This window comes from Schistocerca nitens, chromosome 6, assembly GCF_023898315.1.
Source record: "Schistocerca nitens isolate TAMUIC-IGC-003100 chromosome 6, iqSchNite1.1, whole genome shotgun sequence".
In the NCBI taxonomy this organism is placed as follows: Eukaryota; Metazoa; Arthropoda; class Insecta; order Orthoptera; family Acrididae; genus Schistocerca; species Schistocerca nitens.
In genome coordinates this window covers 12,087,712-12,109,620 of record NC_064619.1, presented here as the reverse complement: position 1 = coordinate 12,109,620, position 21,909 = coordinate 12,087,712, and the positions used below count along the sequence as shown (strand labels likewise).

Below are 21,909 nucleotides of genomic sequence, written 5' to 3'. Positions count from 1 at the left end.
GCACTGAAAGGAAACTGTGTGGTTGGAGAATGAGATTTTCACTCTGCAGCGGAGTGTGCGCTGATATGAAACTTCCTGGCAGATTAAAACTGTGTGCCGGACCGAGACACGAACTCGGAACCTTCGCCTTTCGCGGGCAAGTGCTCTACCATCAGAGCTACCCAAGCACGACTCACGCCCCGTCCTCACAGCTTTACTTCTGCCAGTAAAGTTTGGAAGGTAGGACACGAAGTACTGGTAGAAGTAAAGCTGTGAGGACGGGGCGTGAGTCGTGCTTGGGTAGCTCAGATGGTACAGCACTTGCCCGCGAAAGGCGAAGGTTCCGAGTTCGAGTCTCGGTCCGGCACACAGTTTTAATCTGCCAGGAAGTGTCTGGTCGGAGTCCGGGCAGCAAGTGACCATAGTACGAGTTATCTATGTTGGTTTGGGAGAAGGGCGACGCCCGCGTGTGACTGTGGCGCATCAGAGGGTACTCCTGACCATGTGGTTTACAAGTTCCCCCTTTCCGATGATGTAGCAGCCGCACTAAGACAACAACTACCAAGTAACAACACCTATGACCTACTCAGACGAGAAGAGACCTTTCAGAGACTGAACACGCTAGCCAACGAGGTATCACAAAAAGTGTTAACAACTTTCCTGAGAGACCTTCGTGAGTAGTTAGTTAGTAATCACCGATCGCGTCCACCACTCCAATCCCGTACCGCCTATTCGTGGATAGGTCGACTTAACAGTTGGAATCCGCCACGTGCAGTACTAGGGGGACTGGCGTGATCTTGTTCACGAACTAGACAACGCACCGATTATGACGTAGAATAGGTAGTAGATTTTAGTTATAGAGAATATGATAGTAGATTAGGAACCTGCAGCGATAATTAACTCCTTGCTCGCCCTGTGCCAGGGGCATGCTCATAGGGTTTAGCTCTATGAGCCAGGCAACCAAGTAGGTTTATATTAAAACTGGCACATGCGTAACGCTGCAGGCAGTCAACACTAACCACTCGTAGATATTAGAAATTATACTAACACTAGAAGTAGGCTGCCCATTAATAAAAATGTAGTACTGTCTGTAGTAAAGTAAAAATATAGTAGCTGCTATTATAATAACACTAAGAAAATTAAGACCCACTAATCAGTGGGTGCTACAGAAGAATGCTGAAGATTAGATGGGTAGATCACACAACTAATGAGGAGGTATTGAATAGAATTGGGGAGAAGAGGAGTTTGTGGCACAACTTGACAAGAAGAAGGGGCCGGTTGGTAGGACATGTTCTGAGGCATTAAGGGATCACAAATTTAGCATTGGAGGGCAGCGTGGAGGGTAAAAATCGTAGAGGGAGACCAAGAGATGAATACACTAAGCAGATTCAGAAGGATGCAGGTTGCAGTAAGTACCGGGAGATGAAGAAGCTTGCACAGGATAGAGTAGTATGGAGAGCTCCATCAAACCAGTCTCAGGACTGAAGACAACAACAACAACAACAACAACAGTTATAGATATCAAACAGTTAACTTCGCGATTTTTTGTAAAAACAGTAATTACTTACGATTTGGTGATCTGCGTTTCCTCACATCTGGTCTGGAGGTCGCACTACCACTTTTATCACTGCCATATAGTCACATCTTTGTGTTCAAGCCATCCACACACTGTTCACCTTGTTTATTACTCTTTTTTGTGGTGGACTATCGTTCTTTTGTCACTCGATACCCTATTTCGTCGTACACTTCTTTTGACAGCGTAAATATTGCGACTCCATTACGCTGTGAATAGAAGTATATGACGAAATAGTTGAATCGAGTGACAAAAGAACGATAGTCCACCACAAAAAAGAGTGAGAAACATGGTGAACAGTGTGTGGATGGCTTGAACACAAAGATGTGACTATATGGCAGTGATAAAAGTGGTAGTGCGACCTGCAGACCAGATGTGAGTAACTACTGTTTTTACAAAAAATCGCGAAGTGAACTGATGGATAATCTATAACTAACAAAACTGCATCGTTGTATATCCCACTGATGATGCCTTAGAACAGGAGGAGCCGAAAAGGGTATGGGATAAATAAAGTACCTAGCAGCAGGAAAACGCAGTTTGATTTGCAAAACAAGTGTTTATATGCTTGCTGCAGAGGATGGCCACACAAACGAACTTGTAGCATGGCAGTAAATTATAAGGAAAGTACTGACAACAAAAGTTGCAGTATGTGACTAAATGGGTGACAAATCGCAGTTTCAGTGACAAACTGTGATTTTTGTTGTCAGTACTCTTATTAGACTTTACTGTCATCCTACGTCTGTTTCCGTATACGGGAGCCTCAAGATGAAGCCTTTTCGTGTCGAAACTGGTAGTATGTTTTGAATAAACGACGTGTGAATTACTACACAGCTGTTGGTTACAATTTTCACTATGCAAGCACTGCAAGCAAACTGTGTGGTCGGAGAATGAGATTTTCACTCTGCAGCGGAGTGTGCGCTGATATGAAACTTCCTGGCAGATTAAAACTGTGTGCCGGACCGAGACTCGAAGTCGGGACCTTTGCCTTTCGCGGGCAAGTGCTCTACCATATGAGGGGTAAGCACGACTCACGCCCCGTCCTAACAGCTTCACTTCTGCCAGTAAAGTTTGGAAGGTAGGAGACGAGGTACTGGCAGAAGTAATGCTGTGAGGACGGGGCGTGAGTCGTGCTTGGGTAGCTCAGATGGTACAGCACTTGCCCGCGAAAGGCGAAGGTTCCGAGTTCGAATCTCGGTGCGGCACACAGTTTTAATCTGCCAGGAAGTGTTTGGTCGGAGTCCGGGCAGCAAGTGACCACAGTACGACTTATCTATGTCGGTTTGGGAGGAGGGCGACGCCCGCGTGTGACTGTGTCCCATCAGAGGGTACTTATGACCATGTGGTTTACGAGTGGCCCCTTTTCGGTGATGTAGCAGCCGCACTAAGACAACAACTGCCGAGTAGCAATAGTTACGACCTACTCAGACAAGAAGAGACCTTTCAAACGCTGAACACATTAGCCAACGAGGTATCACAAAAAGTGTTAACAACTTTCCTGAGAGACCTTCGTGACTAGTTAGTAATCACCGATCGCGTCCACCACTCCAATCCCGTACCGCCTGTTCGTGGATAGGTCGACTCAACAGTTGGAATCCGCCACGTGCAGGACTAGGGGGGCTGGGGTGATCTTGTTCACGAACTAGACAACGCACCGACTATGACGTAGAATAGGTAGTAGATTTTAGTTAAATAGAATAGGATAGTAGATTAGGAACCTGCAGCGATAATTAACTCCTTGCCCGCCCTGCGCCAGGGCCATGTTCATAGGGATTAGCTCTATGAGCCGGGCACCCAAGTAGGTTTATATTAACACTGGCACGTATGTAACGCTGCAGGCAGTCAACACTAACCACTCGTAGATATTAGAAATTATGCTAACACTAGAAGTTGTTGTTGTTGTCTTCAGTCCTGAGACTGGTTTGATGCAGCTCTCCATGCTACTCTATCCTGTGCAAGCTTCTTCATCTCCCAGTACTTACTGCAACCTACATCCTTCTGAATCTGCTTAGTGTATTCATCTCTTGGTCTCCCTCTACGATTTTTACCCTCCACGCTGACCTCCAATACTAAATTGGTGATCCCCTGATGCCTCAGAACATGTCCTACCAAGCGGGCCCTTCTTCTTGTCAAGTTGTGCCACAAAATCCTCTTCACCCCAATTCTATTCAATATCTCCTCATTAGTTATGTGATTCACCCATCTAACCTTCATCATTCTTCTGTAGCACCACATTTCGAAAGCTTCTAATCTCTCCTTGTCCAAACAATTTATCGTCCATGTTTCACTTCCATACATGGCTACAATCCATGAAGTAGTCTGCCCATTAATAAAAATGTAGTACTGTCTGCAAATAATTAAAAATGTAGTAGCTGCTATTATAATAACACTAAGAAAATTAAGACCCAATAATCAGTAAGATGGTGGGTTACTTTGTATAATAATTATTATTATGGAAATAAAGAATTTTTTTTAACGAAACAAAAGTGAGCATAGTAACAGCTCGAAGCACCTGACGAAGACGACTGGGTCCGTCGTCGAAATTTTGTGCAGGGAGCTGGAATCGGCGAGACGGCTGAACACCCGAAAGCACACCATTTAAATGTCGATAAACCTTAGTTCGTGCAGCTGAAGAGCAGGCTACAGTTACTGTCGGGACTAGTGAAAGAGAACGAAGTAAACAAGAGAGGGGAAAAGAATGTTTCGACTCACCCGTCGTGGAACTCTGGCGAGCGCGGAGACGTCGTGCTACTGCTGCTGCCGCCGTTGCTGTAGCGGTAGTCCCACGCGGCCGACGTGGACAGGCTGTCCGGGGGCGACACGGGCGCCGGCGACGACGCCACCATCCCCGGGGGCGCGGCGGCGGTCGGCGTCGTGGAGGCGGTGCCGGGGGCCGACAGGGAGCCGCCGCCGCCGCCGCCGCCGCCCTTGAAGCTGGCCTTGCGCACGAGGCTGGGGGAGGCGAGCATGCCGGCTGCGCTGCCGCCGCCGCCGGGGATGGCGCCGTAGGTGAAGGGCCGCGAGTCCTGGCGCGCGTGGTACGGGATGCTGTCGCCCTCGCCGAAGCCGTCGTCGCACTGGCCGCCCGCCGCCAGCAGCGGCGAGGCCGGGCCGCCGCTGCCGCTGCCGCCGCCCGCGCGCGTGGGCGACGCCGCCGCCGAGGGAGGGGGGCTGATGACGTCACCCGCGAACGGCCTGCAACGCGCGGGCATACCGTTGTTGCCGACTCACCAGCTGCTGCTGCTGCAGCCGCGGCGAGCGCCAATTTTGGGAAGACGGCACCGGCCGCACTGGAGACTCGCGGAACTGGACTGCGCGAGCCGCGTACCTGCGCTGGACTGCGGAGTGCCGGCGTCTCGGCTGGCAACCTCGCGCCGGACGCGTCGCCCTTGTGGCGGACGCGCACAGCTGGTGACGCGGGGGCCTGCCACCGGGCTTTAAACGGTCTCCGATACCTCGCCAGCTGTCTTTGTCCATCGCGAAGCATGCCTCCGGCGCGACAGAAAGCAATTACCAGTGAGGTGCTCGCACCTGCTGAGTGTGTCTACAGGTGGCAGGTTTAAGACTACACACGAGCGTGGCATTGGGCACGTTTTGGGCAGACCCCGCCTCCTCTGAGCGTGACTAATGTGTTGGCATCACACACACAACGAGGTAGGGTAACTATTCGAGCATTCGATTAGCATTCAGGAGCAGCTCGGTTCAAATCCGTGAATATCATGATCTTCGATCAGATGAACAGGGCTGTTGGGAAATAAGGTTCGATCGGTCGTGAAATGGAAACAACTGTGAAAAAAAAAAAGTTTTATTCGCAACAATTAGCTACACCCAGTTACTTCTCTAAATAGTCGCCGCTCCGACTTAGACGTCTGTCGTAGCGTTCTACCAACTTTCCAACACCCTCGTCATAGAAGGCAGCGCCGCGCGGAATTAGCCGAGCGGTCTCCGATACCTTGCCAGCTGTCTTTGTTCATCTCGAAGCATACCGCCGGAGCGACAGAAAGGAATTACTGGTCAGGTGCTCGCACCTGCTGAGTGTGTCTACAGGTGGCAGGTTTAAGACTACACACGAGCGCGGCATTGGGCACGTTTGGGGCAGACCACGCCCCCTTTGAACGTTACTAATGTGTTGGTATTTCACACACAACGACGTAGGGTAACTATTCGAGCATTCGATTAGCATTCAGGAGCAGCTTGGTTCAAATTCGTGAATATCAGGATTAGATCGAGAGGGCTGTTCGGAAAGTAAGGTCCGATAGGTCGCGAAATGGAAACCACTGTGAAAACAAAAACGTTTTATTCGCGACAGTTAGCTAAACCTTCCAGTTACTTCTCTAAATAGCCGCCGCTCCGACTTAGACATCCGTCGTAGCGTTCTACCGGCTTTCCAACAGCCTCGTCATAGAAGGCAGCGCCGAACGGAATTAGCCGAGCGGTCTCAGGCGCTGCAGTCATAGACTGGGCGGCTGGTTCCGGCGGAGGTTCGAGTCCTCCCTCGGGCATGGTGTCTGTGTTTGTCCTTAGGATAATTTAGGTTATGTAGCGTGTAAGCTTAGGGACTGATGACCTTAGCGGTTAAGTCCCATAAGATATCACACACATTTGAACAGTTTTTGAACATTTGAACATAGAAGGCATCGCCTGTGTCTCCCGCCAGTTCTCTGCGATAGTCTTCAGTTCTTTGTTGTGCCAAAATGTCTTCATAGCCGCGGTTTTTGTGAGCACAGATGAAACTCACAGGGAGCCAATTACGGCCTGCATTGCGAGTGATCAAACACTTCCCATCGAAAACTCTGCAGGAGCATCTTCATTGCCCCTACAGTGCGTCATGAAGAAGGAAACGCACGGCACTTAGGTTAGGCGCGCTGCATGACATCAGGTGAAATCTCTCACCAGGCCCTCTTACTTGGCGGGAGATCTGAGCATCTTTACGTGCTCGCTGAACAGAGCGGCGTGATGCGATCCACGGGCATATTGAAGACACTGCCCAACACATCTGTGCACAGCATCATCGGATTGTCACTGTGGTTTCCATTTCATGTCTGATTGGACCTTACTTTCCGAATAACCCTCGTATATCGAACAAGACAGCACTGCACTGAAGGTAGTGAACTCGCGTTCAGAAGCAGCAGTGTTCAAATAGGCCCGATACAGGGTGTTTCAAAAATGACCGGTATATTTGAAACGGCAATAAAAACTAAACGAGCAGCGATAGAAATACACCGTTTGTTGCAATATGCTTGGGACAACAGTACATTTTCAGGCGGACAGACTTTCGAAATTACAGTAGTTACAATTTTCAACAACAGATGGCGCTGCAAGTGATGTGAAAGATATAGAAGACGACGCAGTCTGTGGGTGCGCCATTCTGTACGTCGTCTTTCTGCTGTAAGCGTGTGCTGTTCACAACGTGCAAGTGTGCTGTAGACAACATGGTGTATTCCTTAGAACAGAGGATTTTTCTGGTGTTGGAATTCCACCGCCTGGAACACAGTGTTGTTGCAACACGACGAAGTTTTCAACGGAGGTTTAATGTAACCAAAGGACCGAAAAGCGATACAATAAAGGATCTGTTTGAAAAATCTCAACGGACTGGGAACGTGACGGATGAACGTGCTGGAAAGGTAGGGCGACCGCGTACGGCAACCACAGAGGGCAACGCGCAGCTAGTGCAGCAGGTGATCCGACAGCGGCCTCGGGTTTCCGTTCGCCGTGTTGCAGCTGCGGTCCAAATGACGCCAACGTCCACGTATCGTCTCATGCGCCAGAGTTTACACCTCTATCCATACAAAATTCAAACGCGGCAACCCCTCAGCGCCGCTACCATTGCTGCACGAGAGACATTCGCTAACGATATAGTGCACAGGATTGATGACGGCGATATGCATGTGGGCAGCATTTGGTTTACTGACGAAGCTTATTTTTACCTGGACGGCTTCGTCAATAAACAGAACTGGCGCATATGGGGAACCGAAAAGCCCCATGTTGCAGTCCCATCGTCCCTGCATCCTCAAAAAGTACTGGTCTGGGCCGCCATTTCTTCCAAAGGAATCATTGGCCCATTTTTCAGATCCGAAACGATTACTGCATCACGCTATCTGGACATTCTTCGTGAATTTGTGGCGGTACAAACTGCCTTAGACGACACTGCGAACACCTCGTGGTTTATGCAAGATGGTGCCCGGCCACATCGCACGGCCGACGTCTTTAATTTCCTGAATGAATATTTCGATGATCGTGTGATTGCTTTGGGCTATCCGAAACATACAGGAGGCGGCGTGGATTGGCCTCCCTATTCGCCAGACATGAACCCCTGTGACTTCTTTCTGTGGGGACACTTGAAAGACCAGGCGTACCGCCAGAATCCAGAAACAATTGAACAGCTGAAGCAGTACATCTCATCTGCATGTGAAGCCATTCCGCCAGACACGTTGTCAAAGGTTTCGGGTAATTTAATTCAGAGACTACGCCATATTATTGCTACGCATGGTGGATATGTGGAAAATATCGTACTATAGAGTTTCCCAGACCGCAGCGCCATCTGTTGTTGAAAATTGTAACTACTGTAATTTCGAAAGTTTGTCTGCCTGAAAATGTACTGTTGTCCCGAGCATATTGCAACAAACGGTGTATTTCTATCGCTGCTCGTTTAGTTTTTATTGCCGTTTCAAATATACCGGTCATTTTTGAAACACCCTGTACATACAATGAAAGCTTGCACGGATATCTTTCAAATGATTCAAATGGCTCTAAGCTCAATGGGACTTAACATCTGAGGTAATGTCCCCTAGACTTAGAACCACATAATCCTAACTAACCTAAGGACATCACACACATCCATGCCCGAGGCAGGATTTGAACCTGCGACCGTAGCAGCAGCGCGGTTCCGGACTGAAGCGCCTAGAACCGCTCGGCCGCAGCGGTCGGCACGGATATCTTTCTTGCTGGTGAATCTCCAGTGCTGTGTAAGAAAATTAAACACCTACAGCCGTCCTTACGATGCCGTTTATTCTATGGCTACCAGTTTCGGTGCTTCAGTGCACCATCTTCAGGTCGTAGCTGATGCTGAAGGTGTTGACAGCGTCACAGTACACGATGCATCAGTGTCCGACATTACTGGTTTACGCAGTAAATCTGATGTTTCACCAGCCATCAGCTGGTAGTCATACAATAAACGGCATCACAAGGACGGCTCTAGGCGTTGCATTTTCTTACATAAGTGAACGGCTGTAGTCCCTCTGACCTCCAGTCACAAGGATGGACATACAAACACCAGTGCTGTGTAGTTGAAGTCCATGAAACTCTTTTTGTTCCTGACGTATCTTCCGGAGTTGCGTTAAACCTCATCAGACGTACTCCTGGATTCGCAGATCCTACCAACTGGCGGATTGAGCATCAGAACGCGACAAATACAACGAAAATGGGGCGTGATCGGCGTAGATAATCCTCTAAAAGATTGAACCTAGTTATCTAACATAAACATATATGGCTTCTTAGCCAGTTGCTTAGTTAATAACATTATTTTAAATTTTACCGTGAGGCTAATGAAAGAAACAAGTCTTTTGTAAACGTTATGCAAATACTAATTACATTTACAACTCTGTCTAAACTTATTCCTTACAAGCACAGCACAGTAGTTTCGTACTGAGAAGGCCAGACAAACAAAACAGATGTATTGTTAATTTTATGCTGTTAAAATTCACAATATTTTGAAGCAAAATTTACATCAATTTTACTATATTTGAGTGCAAGACCAAGCGGTTTCTAATATTCAATGACGAATTTCACCGAAATCTCGCGAGGCACACATGCTCTGTAGTTCAGGTGGCTTTTGTACACCAATTTGAGGTTGTTTCTCGACATCATAGGCCGAAAGCGTCCTGACAGACCACAAGCGTCCTGTATCAAAATTTGTTCATGTGGAATGAAGCTAAATCAGTGTGCTACGTTGTAAACAGTTTTGTTTACATACTGTGTATCTCGATGGCTTCTCCGCACAGAAGTAGGTTATAGTTAGCCATTGTAGATGAAAATGACAATGACGAACTATTATCGATGGCTTTACAGAGACAGCATCGGGACAATTTTAACATCGAAGAAGCTTGGTGATATATGAACAGTACCTCTACAGAATCGATAAATAAATTTAGTCTTGGGCAGACGACGTCGATAGTTAAGTTTTACCTTTGACAAGGATTATCTTTATCGATTACTCCTCCCTTTTCATAGCATTTATGTCGCTCTCCGATGTCCGACTCATCAGTTGGTAACACGAAGGTTACTCGATTTAAGCAGGCCTGAAGATGACATAATGTATTGTCGAAACTGGTACCTTAAAAATAAAACCTAAATAACGACGATTGGTATTGTATTACTGGAAATTGACCAGCCGTAGTCCCACACTCCAGACAGAGGATGGAGTTACATTCAATTCTGAAGATGTCCAAATCAGCTCTGGACGAAACGCCAGGAACAAAAAAATAGATTAATGGACCACGATAATACAACCCGGAAGATTCAACAGCAACTATGTCCAGTACACTTTAGATTCTTTGTTATTTACCTAAGTCACTCAAAGCAAACACCGGAGTGGTTCTTCCGATAACTTTACGGTAAATTGTGTCCCTCATTTTCCTAAAACTAGGACTCAAATGTTTCGCTGTGGGAGAAGTTTCTAGCCTTCTTCCTATCTTAAATGTGAAGTTATCACCAACCCGAAGGTTATTGAAACATTACAGTCCTCTGCCATACGTGGTACGATTGCAGGTGGTACGCCTACTTCACGTTATTCTGCTCGATGATTCTCTCATGATATTCATACTCAGCAACGAAGCTGTGCTCGCGGAGAGGGTTTGTACGACTTACTGGATTCTGACGTACATTGAAAGATGATATCACTAAACTATTTGAAGGTAAAACCATCACATCTACGGATACATGCCTACACTTCGCGAACTGGAGTATGTTACACTGGATACAGCTTAACTCACACTGAATTCAGGTCACCCATTCACCTTCGCTACCATTAATTAACCGTGATCGCTCTGTCTGCTTTCTTTCATTCATGAAAGGAACATTTAATAATGATGCTATCAGAGACTGGGCGCAAACTCAGAATGTGGGAAGAAAGGGGAAGGAAATCGCCTATATCCTTTACGAAGGAAACATCCCGGCATTCGCCTTAATCAGTTTGGGGAAACCATGGGGATTTTAGATCTGGAAGAGCGATAAAGGATCGATTCGGGAAACGATACGAATTTTAGATCTGGAAGACCGATAGGGGATGTGTATCGCTGCACTCGGTGCGCTAACCCCTCCAGCACTTTGCTCGGTCGCGTCACTTTGTGGTGTTATTACCCTCGGGAACTTAAGCAATGTGATGTCCTTCAGGAGATCACCATTAATGCTGTAATGGTGCACTATCAGGTCTTCCTCATGATTGTGGACACTAACTTGAATGAACCCGCGTTTAAAGAGAGCTGCTATTGAGTTTACCATTTCGAAATAAAATCTATATCGTTCTGCACCTCCTTACATTCCTCGAGGAACGACGTTCCTGTAAACTACAGTGTCACCACCAAACAGGTTCGGTACAGACGCATACGCCGTGAAAAACAGACTTTTATATTCATAATGGATCGGAAATGAGTGAGATCCGGTGGGATACTTTGGAAACACAAAATTAATTTCGTACCTAGCGAAAGATTTTAAATATATGTTAGTAATAATGTATGAAGTAAGCTTGAGGACGTTAGACACTAATAAAGTACAAAAATATCCTGAAGTTCAAAAGTATCCTAAAATTTAATAGTATCAATCATCAAATAAATTCTTTATCTACGGAGACATATGAAAGAAAGAATAATACCGACATACTCATGTTTTAAGTAGTTTGTTCAGTTAGGCTCTTGAGTTTTGCTTCGAATTAAGCTGTCTCAGTAAGTGGAAGAGCCCAAGGCACACACTTTTCTCCATTCCAGTACCTCCTCATTTATCTCGCAACATTGACCAAACATACATCTGAATCTTGTTTAATTTGCGAAATGTATTTACGTCACTACCTCAATTGATATATCACCGTTCCCATTGTTTCTGATGAAGACATTTTCAGCAGTACAATTATATCTCGACTCGACATGGACTCTCTGGAGTAGGATTATCAGATCTCTCTGGTTTACATCCACAGTTGTTTCTCACACTACGTGGAACACAACATACTTCTTGGCGTAGCTGTCTGTCGAGTTTAGACAGAGATAAAAATCCAGTTTTCGTCAGCAGAATAATGCAATAACAACGAGATTTTGTTTGTATTCAGACACATTTCTAACTACTGGTTGATACTACCATGGTTCGTTTATGCAAATGGAGGAGATTTCCAAAACTGAAGGAGATGGCGCTGTGGTCAGCTCACTGGAGGAACATGTGGGGGAGCAAAGTTCAAGTTCCCATCTGGCTACCTAAGGTTTAGGTTTTCCGTGGTTTCCGTAAGTCGAATAAGGGATGAGTATCTAACACGTATGTTGCCGAGCCATCTCGCTGTGATACCGACTTCCGCAAGAAAAACACGGGAACACGAAGGATATTGTGGGCACTGGAGCAGGTTATTTAGATGTAATTTCAAATGAAGATGAAGAGATTATAAAGGCTGGACTAATACACATGACTGTTTCCGAAAACTGCAAAACAAATAAAGAACGTGTAATTGAAATATTCATGGGATGCAAAACGACGTTTTACATGCAAATGATTAAAATTACAGGGCTATAGCGCACGCGTTTGGCCAAGGTCCCGCTGAACCGCCGTGTTGGCTGAATACTGATAAACCCGACCGGCCACAGCGATTCTTTAAAGAACCGAACGCCTATGTATGAAACAGCTTCAAACGTCTGATTACGAATGAGTTACTGTGTTAAGCATTTGACGTTCAGCTTGTGACCGAGAAAAAATTTAAAAGAAGTTTGAAGTCATGTTTAAAGTTTGTTGGCGGTCGCTCAGAGGTCTCATTACCAAACAATGGAGGAGTAAAATCTGCGTAATTTTCGCTCAGTCTGTTGACGCATCTCAATGATTACAGCGCTGTATCTCCTGAACTGTGTACCGTACAGTGATATCATTTTGGAGGTCCATTCAGTAGTAGGGCCTATAAAATGGTTCAAATGGGTCTAAGCACTATGGGACTTAACATCTGAGGTCATCAGTCCCCTAGAGTTAGAACTACTTAAACCTAACTAACCTAAGGACATCACACACATCCATCCTCGAGGCAGGATTCGAACCTGCGACCGTAGCAGTAGCGCGGTTCCGGACTGTAGCGCCTAGAACCGCTCGGCCACTCCGGCCGGCTCTAGACACAACCATCTAGGCTATGGCTAAGCGATTTCTCCGCAGTATCCTTTCTTTTTGGAGTGCTAGACGAACAAAGTACGTGCGAGTGCTTCTGCGATGTTTAGAAAGGAGAAGAAGTGGGACTGTGTCTGGACAGCTCAGTGTGTGAGGGCACTGGTCGTGAAAGGTAAAGTTCCGGGTTCGAGTCCAGATCTGAGACTTAGTTATAATTTACCACGAAGTTTCAAGACAGCGCACATTCCACTGGAGTAGTAGGCTTTCTCCTGAAAGGGATCAGATGGTCAAGACGAATTATATAATGATTTAGAGAAGACGTCTGTATGGTGCAAAAAGTGCCAATTGACTCCAAACAACGAAAAATATGAGGTCAACTACATCAGTACTAAAAGAAATTCGCTAAATTTCGGTTACTCGATATATCACACAAATCTAAAGGCTGTGTGACTTCAGCTAAATACTTAGGGATCACAATTAGGAATAACTTAACATTGGAACGTTCACACAGATAATATTGTGGGGAAAGCAAAACAAAGACTGAGATTTATTTGAAAATTGAAATTTGTGACAAGTTCGTATGGGACCAAACTGCTGAGGTCATCGGTCCCTAGGCTTGCACACTACGTAATCTAATCTAAACTAACTTAGGCTAAGGACAACACACACACACACACACACACACACACACACACACACACACACACACACACACAAGCCCGAGGGAGGACTCGAACTAGCCGGCCGGAGTGGCCGTGCGGTTCTAGCCGCTACAGTCTGGAACCGAGCGACCGCTACGGTCACAGATTCGAATCCTACCTCGAGCATGGATGTGTGTGATGTCCTTAGGTTAGTTAGGTTTAATTAGTTCTAAGTTCTAGGCGACTGATGACCACAGAAGTTAAGTCGCATAGTGCTCAGAGCCATTTGAACCATTTTTTGACTCGAACCTCCGACGGGCGGTGGGGGGTGGGGTGGGGGGGGGGGGGAGCCGCGGAGCTGAGATTTATCGGTGGGCAGAGCAAGTAGAAAGTGCAACAGGTCTACTACAGAGACTGCGTACACCACACTTGTGCAGTCTCTTCGGCGGTTCACTGTGCGGTATGGAATCCACATCAGATAGGATTGACGGGGTATATCGGAAAAGTTTGAAGAAGGGCAGCTCGTTTTGTATTATCACGAAATAGGGGAGAGAGTGTCACGGTCATGACACACGAATCGGAGTGGTAACCGTTGCAATAAAGCCGTTTTTCATTGCGATAAGATATTCTCGTGAAATTTCAATAACCAATTTTCTCCTCAGATTGCGAAAATATTCTGTTGGCGCCCATCTACATAGGGAGAAATGATCATCGTGACAAAACAAGAGAAATCAGAGCTCGCCCAGAAAGATTTAAGTGCTCGTTTCTGCCGCGTGGGGTTCGACAATGGAACGGTAGAGAAAGAGCTTGAAGGGGGTTCGATGAACGCTCTGAAGGTACTCAATTGTGGATTACGGAGTAGTCATGTAGATTATAGCTGAAGGGGATTTGCCTCTCTGTCTAATACAGCTCACACTAGTGATTTCCAACAGTGATTGGACACACAGCTGCAGAGTAAACACTGTGTTTTTGTAAAATGAAAAAGATGTTACTTGCGAGTGAAGAGACAGAATAAAAGTGTTGTGTGTGTATGTGCGTTTCAACAACAGATGAGAACGCAGATGAGAACAGATATTTGGAAACTATGACAAGCTTCTAGTATATAGCAATGAAGATGAAAATGTAGAAAAATATTAAGAACTGATTAACGAGTACCTACTGATGATGGTACAAAGGTGCTGCAACATGTTTGGGATTGTGCAAAAAACAGTTGTACATAACAGGCGAAGCTGAAATCCAGTAATAGCCGAACAACCTCCGAAATTTTGAATATCCTCTAAACAGGAGAGTTCTGAGTAAATATGTTTCCCTGAAGTCCTCGGTGGGTGAGCTGGTACAGCGACGCTGGAGAAGGCAACTCGGCTGGACTGGAGAAACTGCGGACGGAGCCGCAGACAGCCAAGGCCGCCCAGGCCTGCAGGCGAGCGGGTGTGCCGTTCCAGGAGGAGGCGGCAGCCGTTTCCAGCTCAAGGGCAGTCCAGCTCGCCTCAGCGCTCCAGTCCAGCCGCTGCCAACTGCCACGCATCCAGCGCGCGGCTGCAGCTGGGCTGGGGGGTGAGCGCTACAGGTGGACGGACCCGTAACTTGCTTCACGAGGTGGTACGGCAGGAAGCACGGTCTTAAACCGTCGGCACACGGACCGTGCATCCGAGCGTGCCGAGTTTCTGACGTCATAGCATGGACTAGCACGCTCGGGAGTCTTTCCGAACGTGCAGAGCAATATCTGACATGTCAGATATTCTGAGCGTGCGTCTCAGCGTTGACCAATGAGATGGCACAACGCCACCTACGTCACACGCACGCCGTCTCCCTTCAGTACAGAGTTGTGAGGTGTCATATTGGCATTCATTTCAAGCCTATATGTATATATGCCGTTTCTGAGCACAAGCAAATTGAGAATCACTGGAAAGTCCGTTGTTAACTGTGTGATTCGTTCCAATAAATGAGAAACATCATATTCGTGGCAAAAGAATTATTGTAACTTGCGTATTATGAGAGTAGGCTATTTGAAGCCAGCGCACACTGAAGATCTACCCAAAACGCATTGTTTTTGGTACAATTTGTTACAACTAAACTTCAATTAGTAACATATCTACGATTAAGGTATTTTACAGGTACTAACATGCTATGATTAGAGATTCGGAGTATGTTATTGCTGTAGCGTAATGACCTCTATAGTTTAGTTTAATGGGGCGGTGGTTCGCGTCTTGCCACTTCCAATTTTTTTTCCTAACATTCGCGTTTTTATTGGTTTCTGATACTTTATTATTCGTATAATATAAGTATCTACTATAATATTTGATGTTATGTAAATACAAGTTCACCTTTTTTTGAGGGGTGACTTTGTTCGATTGGCTTAATCTACAGGACAGCTTGCGCTACTTGTATAAAGATATTTTGCTCCTTTTTCTTTTACGCTTCGTAATTCACATGTTGCAAAGATTCTGCTACTGGGTAGGAACACTGACCAAGTAAGACTCACCTTGGGGTTTTACTAAAATGTGGGAATGATGAAATAATGTTTATCTTATGCGGAGAAGTATTCCAAATCTGTACCGTACTGTTTATAGTGGAACTTTTATAAACCTGTGCCCTTATTGATTGGACACCGTACTTTCCTTTTCGTGGACTGTGGAGGAAATGTGCGTTTTAATAGAGCTAACGTGGGAATTTTACGCGCGCCCGTTGAGTAAACAGTGTGATTTACGGACTAGAAACATCCCTCAACTGCCTCTGGAGTGCGTTGCGATCGCGTATACCACGTTGGGGCCCACGTACATCTACATCTACATTTATACTCCTCAAGCCACCCAACGGTGTGTGGCGGAGGGCACTTTACGTGCCACTGTCGTTACCTCCCTTTTCTGTTCCAGTCGCGTATGGTTCGCGGGATGAACGACTGTCTGAAAGCCTCCGTGCGCGCTCGAATCTCTCTAATTTTACATTCGTGATCTCCTCGGGAGGTATAAGTAGGGGGGAGCAATATATTCGATACCTCATCCAGAAACGCACCCTCTCGAAACCTCGCGAGCAAGCTACACCGCGATGCAGAGCGCCTCCCTTGCAGAGTCTGTCACTCGAGTTTGCTAAACATCTCCGTAACGCCATCACGCTTACCACATAACGCTGTGACGAAACGCGCCGCTCTTCTTTGGATCTCCTCTATCTCCTCCGTCAACCCGATCTGGTACGGATCCTACACTGATGAGCAATACTGAAGTATAGGTCGAACGAGTGTTTTGTAAGCCACCTCCTTTGTTGATGGACTACATTTCGTAAGGACTCTCCCAATGAATCTCAACCTGGCACCCGCCTTACCAACAATTAATTTTATATGATCATTCCACTTCAAATTGTTCCGTACGCATACTTCCAGATATTTTACAGAAGTAACTGCCACCAGTGTTCGTTCCGCTGTCATATAATCATGCAATAAAGGATCCTTCTTTCTATGTATTCGCAATACATTACATTTGTCTATGTTAAGGGTCAGTTGCCACTCCCTGCACCAAGTGCCTATCCGCTGCAGATTTTCCTGCATTTCGCAGCAATTTTCTAATGTTGCAACTTCTCTGTATACTACAGCATTATCCGCGAAAAGCCGCATGGAACTTCCGACACTATCTACTAGGTCATTTATATGTATTGTGAAAAGCAATGGTCCCATAACACTCCCCCGTGGCACGCCAGAGGTTACTTTAACGTCTGTAGACGTCTCTCCATTGAGAACAACATGCTGTGTTCTGTTTGCTAAAAACTCTTCAATCCAGCCACACAGCTGGTCTGATATTCCGTAGGCTCTTACTTTGTTTATCCGGAAGTCAAGGAAAATAGCATCTACCTGGGAGCCTGTATCTAATATTTTCTGGGTCTCATGAACAAATAAAGCGAGTTGGGTCTCACACGATCGCTGTTTCCGGAATCCATATTGATTCCTACAGAGTAGATTCTGGGTTTCCAAAAACGACATGATACTCAAGCAAAAAACATGTTCTAAAATTCTACAACAGATCGACGTCAGAGATATAGGTCAATAGTTTTGCGCATCTGCTCGACGACCATTCTTGAAGACTGGGACTACCTGTGCTCTTTTCCAATCTTTTGGAACCATCCGTTCCTCTAGAGACTTGCAGTACACGGCTGTTAGAAGGGGGGCAAGTTCTTTCGCACGTTTGCACGAGTCGCATCGTTCCTGAGCGTCCAGCAGCACGTTGAACTCGGCACGCTCGACGTTAACGTTCGGCAGCACGGTCCGTGTGCCGACGGCTTTAGCGCTGGCCTCGTTCTCCTTCACTATTCAGAACCCTGTATTCGTCATACAGCATAATAGATGTGACTCCCAGTAAAGATTTTCTTTTATGTCGTCGATGTGCTTCTGTTTTGTGGCTGTAAAAGAAAGGGACTGATGGTGTCACAAAGTAAATAGGCATGCGCCAAAGATGAACGACCGAAAGCTGTGAAGTGTGAAGCCTTGTCATTAGAAAGCAGCACCTCCGGTGTTTATAGACAAATCACCGTGGCCGTGACCCACATGTTTATGAGAGCTGTTGTTTTCTTTTGCCGGAAAAATGATAAATGTAATAACAGAGCAACGAATTGTCGTGAATTTTCAAACGAAATTTGGAAAAACTGCTGTGCAAACCTTCTTTTTCTACAAGAAGTATATGGCAAGGACTGTTTATCAGGTACGCGAGTTTTTGAGTGGTTAAAGCGTTTCGCAGCCGGTAGAGATGATGTTGAAAACGACTCGTGACCTTCAACATCAAAAACGGATGAAAATATCGAAAAAATAGGTGGTTTGATTCTACCTGATAGTCGGTTGAGTATTCAAAAATGATTCAAATGGCTGTAAGCACTATGGGACTTAACATCTGAGGTCATCAGTCTCCTAGACTTAGAACTACTTAAACCTAACTAACCTAAGGACATCACACACATCCATGCCCGAGGCAGGATTCGAGCCTGCGACCGTAGCGGTCGCGCAGTTCCAAACTGTAGCACCTAGAACCGCTCGGTCACATCGGCCGGTGGTTTAGTATTCGACCGATTGCTGAAACTGTAGGAGTTGCAAAGAACGCGGAAAACAAACTTTACGTAACCAATTTAATAGAAGAAAAGTGTGTGCGAAATTTGTGCCGAAAATTCTCACGGTCGAAGAAAAAGAAGCTCAGATTTTGAATACCACTGCAAATGATCTTAATTTCTTGGAAAGAGTGATGACATATGACGGATCTTGGTTTTTCACTTACGATCCAGAAACTAAGCGCCAGTCCACGTGCTGGAAGGGTCCAAATTCACCGACAGAGAAAAAAAGTTCGAATGATCAAATGAGGTTTAAAACCGATGATTATTCTTTTTTTTCGATATTCATGGAGATGTGCATCTTCACTGGGAACCTGAAGGTCAAAATATTAATCCACATTACTACCTTGAGGTTCTTGCTCAACGCCGTGAGAAATTAAGAAAAGCCGAATCGTGGAAGCACAAGTCGTGGGTTCTGCATCAGAACAACGCACAGGCTCGTACCGCATTGTCGGTTAAGAGATTTATAGCGAAATACAGCGTCGCAGTTTTAGATCACCCATACTGTTCACCTGACCTAGCACCATGTGGCTTTGGTTGGTTCAAATGGGCTCTGAGCACTATGGGACTTAACATCTATGGTCATCAGTCCCCTAGAACTTAGAACTACTTAAACCTAACTAACCTAAGGACATCACACAACACCCAGTCATTACGACCATGTGCCTTTAATCTATTCCCGAAGGTCAAATCTACATTAGAAGGAACAATATTTAAGTCCGTTGAAGCAGTGAAAGAAAAGGAGGCACGTGTCGTCATGGACCTCACAGAGCAAGACTTCCACCACATTTTCAATCAATGGAAAATTAGCCTGAGCGCTATAGGGATAACGAGGGGAGTATGTTCACGATGACAATAACTAAATATGTATGTTTTTGAAATAACGTGTTTTACAACGATAGTCCCATTATATATATATATATATATATATATATATATATATATATTATACGAAATATAGCTATAAAATAATGGGACTATCGTTGTAAAACATATATAGATAGTACTGGCCATTAAAATTGTTACACAAAGAAGAAATGCAGATGATAAACGGCTATTCATTCGACAAATATATTATACTGGAACAGACATTTGATTACATTTTCACGCAATTTGGGTGCATAGATCCTGAGAAATCAGTACCCAGAACAACCACCTCTGGCCGCAATGACGGCCTTGATACGCCTGGGCATTGAGTCAAACAGTTCATCAAGAGTAGTGACTGGCGTATTGTGACGAGACGTTTTTAATTGGTGAGAGATATGGAGAATGTGCTGGCCAGGGCAGCGGTCGAACATTTTCTCTATCCAGAAAGGCCCGTACAGGACCTGCAACATGCGGTAGTGCATTATGCTGCTGAACTGTAGAGTTTCTCAGGGATCGAATGAAGGATAGAGCCACGGGTCGTAAGACATCTGAAATGTAACGCCCATTTGTCAAAGTGCCAACAATGCGAACAAGAGGTGACCGAGACGTGTAACCAATGGCACCCCATACCATCACGCTGGGTGATACGCCAGTATGGCGATGACGAATACACGCTTCCAATGAGCGTTTATCGCGATGTCGCCAAACACCGATGCGACCATCATGATGTTGTAAACAGAGCCTGGATTCATCCGAAAAAATGACGTTTTGCCATTCGTGCACCCAGGTTCGTCGTTGAGTACACCATCGCAGGCGCTCGAGTCTGTGATGCAGCGTCAAGGGTAACCGCAGCCAGGGTCTCCGAGCTGATAGTCCTTGGTGCTGCAAACGTCGTCGAACTGTTCGTGCAGATGGTTGTTGTCTTGCAAACGTCCCCATCCGTTGACTCAGGGATCGAGACGTGGCTGCACGATCCGTTACAGCAATGCGGATAAGATGCCTGTCATCTCGAGTGCTAGTGATACGAGGCCGTTCGGATCCAGCACGGCGTTCCGTATTACCCTCCTGAACCCACCGATTCCATATTCTGCTAACGGTCATTGGATCTCGACCAACGCGAGCAGCAATGTCGCGATACGATAAACCGCAATCGCGATAGGCTACAATCCGACCTTTATCAAAGTCGGAAACGTGATGGTACGCATTCCTCCTCCTTACACGAGGTATCACAACAACGTTTCAGCAGGCAACGCCGGTCAACTGCTGTTTGTGTATGAGAAATCGGTTGGAAACTTCCCTCGTGTCAGCACGTTGTACGTGTCGCCACCGGCGCCAACCTTGTGTGAATGCTCTGAAAAGCTAATCATTTGCATATTACAGCATCTTCTTCCTGTCGGTTAAATTTCGCGTCTGTAGCACGTGATCTTCGTGGTGTAGCAATTTTAATGGCCAGTAGTGTAATACGCTAAGTTGTCACCGCTCAGACTTAGACATCTATCAAAGCGTTGTGCTAACTTTCCAATACCCTCGACATAAGAGGCAGCCTCCTACGCTTCCAGAGAGTTTTCTACGCTAGACTGCTGCTCGTGATCTGTGCTAGGATGTTGTGTTCATAGGCAGCGGCGCACCTGAGCAGAGGTGAAAATCAGAGGGGGCCAAGTCCGGGTATGTGGTGGGTGACCGAACGCTTCCCTCTGAAAACGCTGCAGGGGCGTCGTTATTGGTCCTGTAGTGTGCGGCCAAGAACTGCATGACAGTTACGTTACACGTATGTGGGGTTGCATGAAATCAGAAGAAACTCTCGCCAGGTACCCATACCTGGCACGAGACGCTATTGTTCTAGGTATCTTTACGCGCTCATTGTGCGCTGAGAACCGAGAAGAGCAACGTGACTTTATCTACTGGCGTGCTAGAGATACTGCCCAACACATCTCGCAAAGCTTCATCGAATTTTCACAGTGTTTTCCATTTCAGGACCGATCGTTCCTTACTTTCCGAATAGCTCTCGCACAAAGGAATTTGTTATTTGGATCGTTTCGAATATCTAACATCTTCACTTAAGCACAGGATGTGGTTTAATGGTTTACTGCTAGCGTATCATTTTCCTAATTTGAAGAGGTAATATAAGTTCACAGAAATCGGAAGATAAGCAACGAAACATCGCCGCAGGGAACAGCATGGACCACAAGCAGGAGTCTTTATACGCGGACATTGTCTCTGGTTCGTTAAATTTTCGTACAAGTATTCGTCCTTCACCTGTTGTCCTAGACCTCCACAGAAACGGGAACGGGAAGATGTCCGCCGTCTCGGCTAATTTCACAGGCGACCGAAAACAAAGAGGGAAAGAAAACCAATCGTGAGGAGAGCGCTGTGTTAATTAAACTGCGATTCGAATAACGGCAGGGCTTTGAGGGGGTCGTTACAGGCGAC

At 46.1% G+C, this 21,909-nt stretch overlaps 1 protein-coding gene across 1 annotated transcript in view; it reads right to left on the bottom strand.

The window, feature by feature from the left end:
• LOC126262680 (tensin-1) overlaps nt 1-21,909 on the bottom strand; it is a 622,011-nt gene that overhangs the window by 136,128 nt on the left and 463,974 nt on the right. Inside the window, exon 11 of the mRNA XM_049959456.1 lies at nt 4,262-4,744. Coding sequence (XP_049815413.1) covers nt 4,262-4,744 — 483 coding nt within the window. The remainder of the gene's footprint in view (nt 1-4,261; nt 4,745-21,909) is intronic.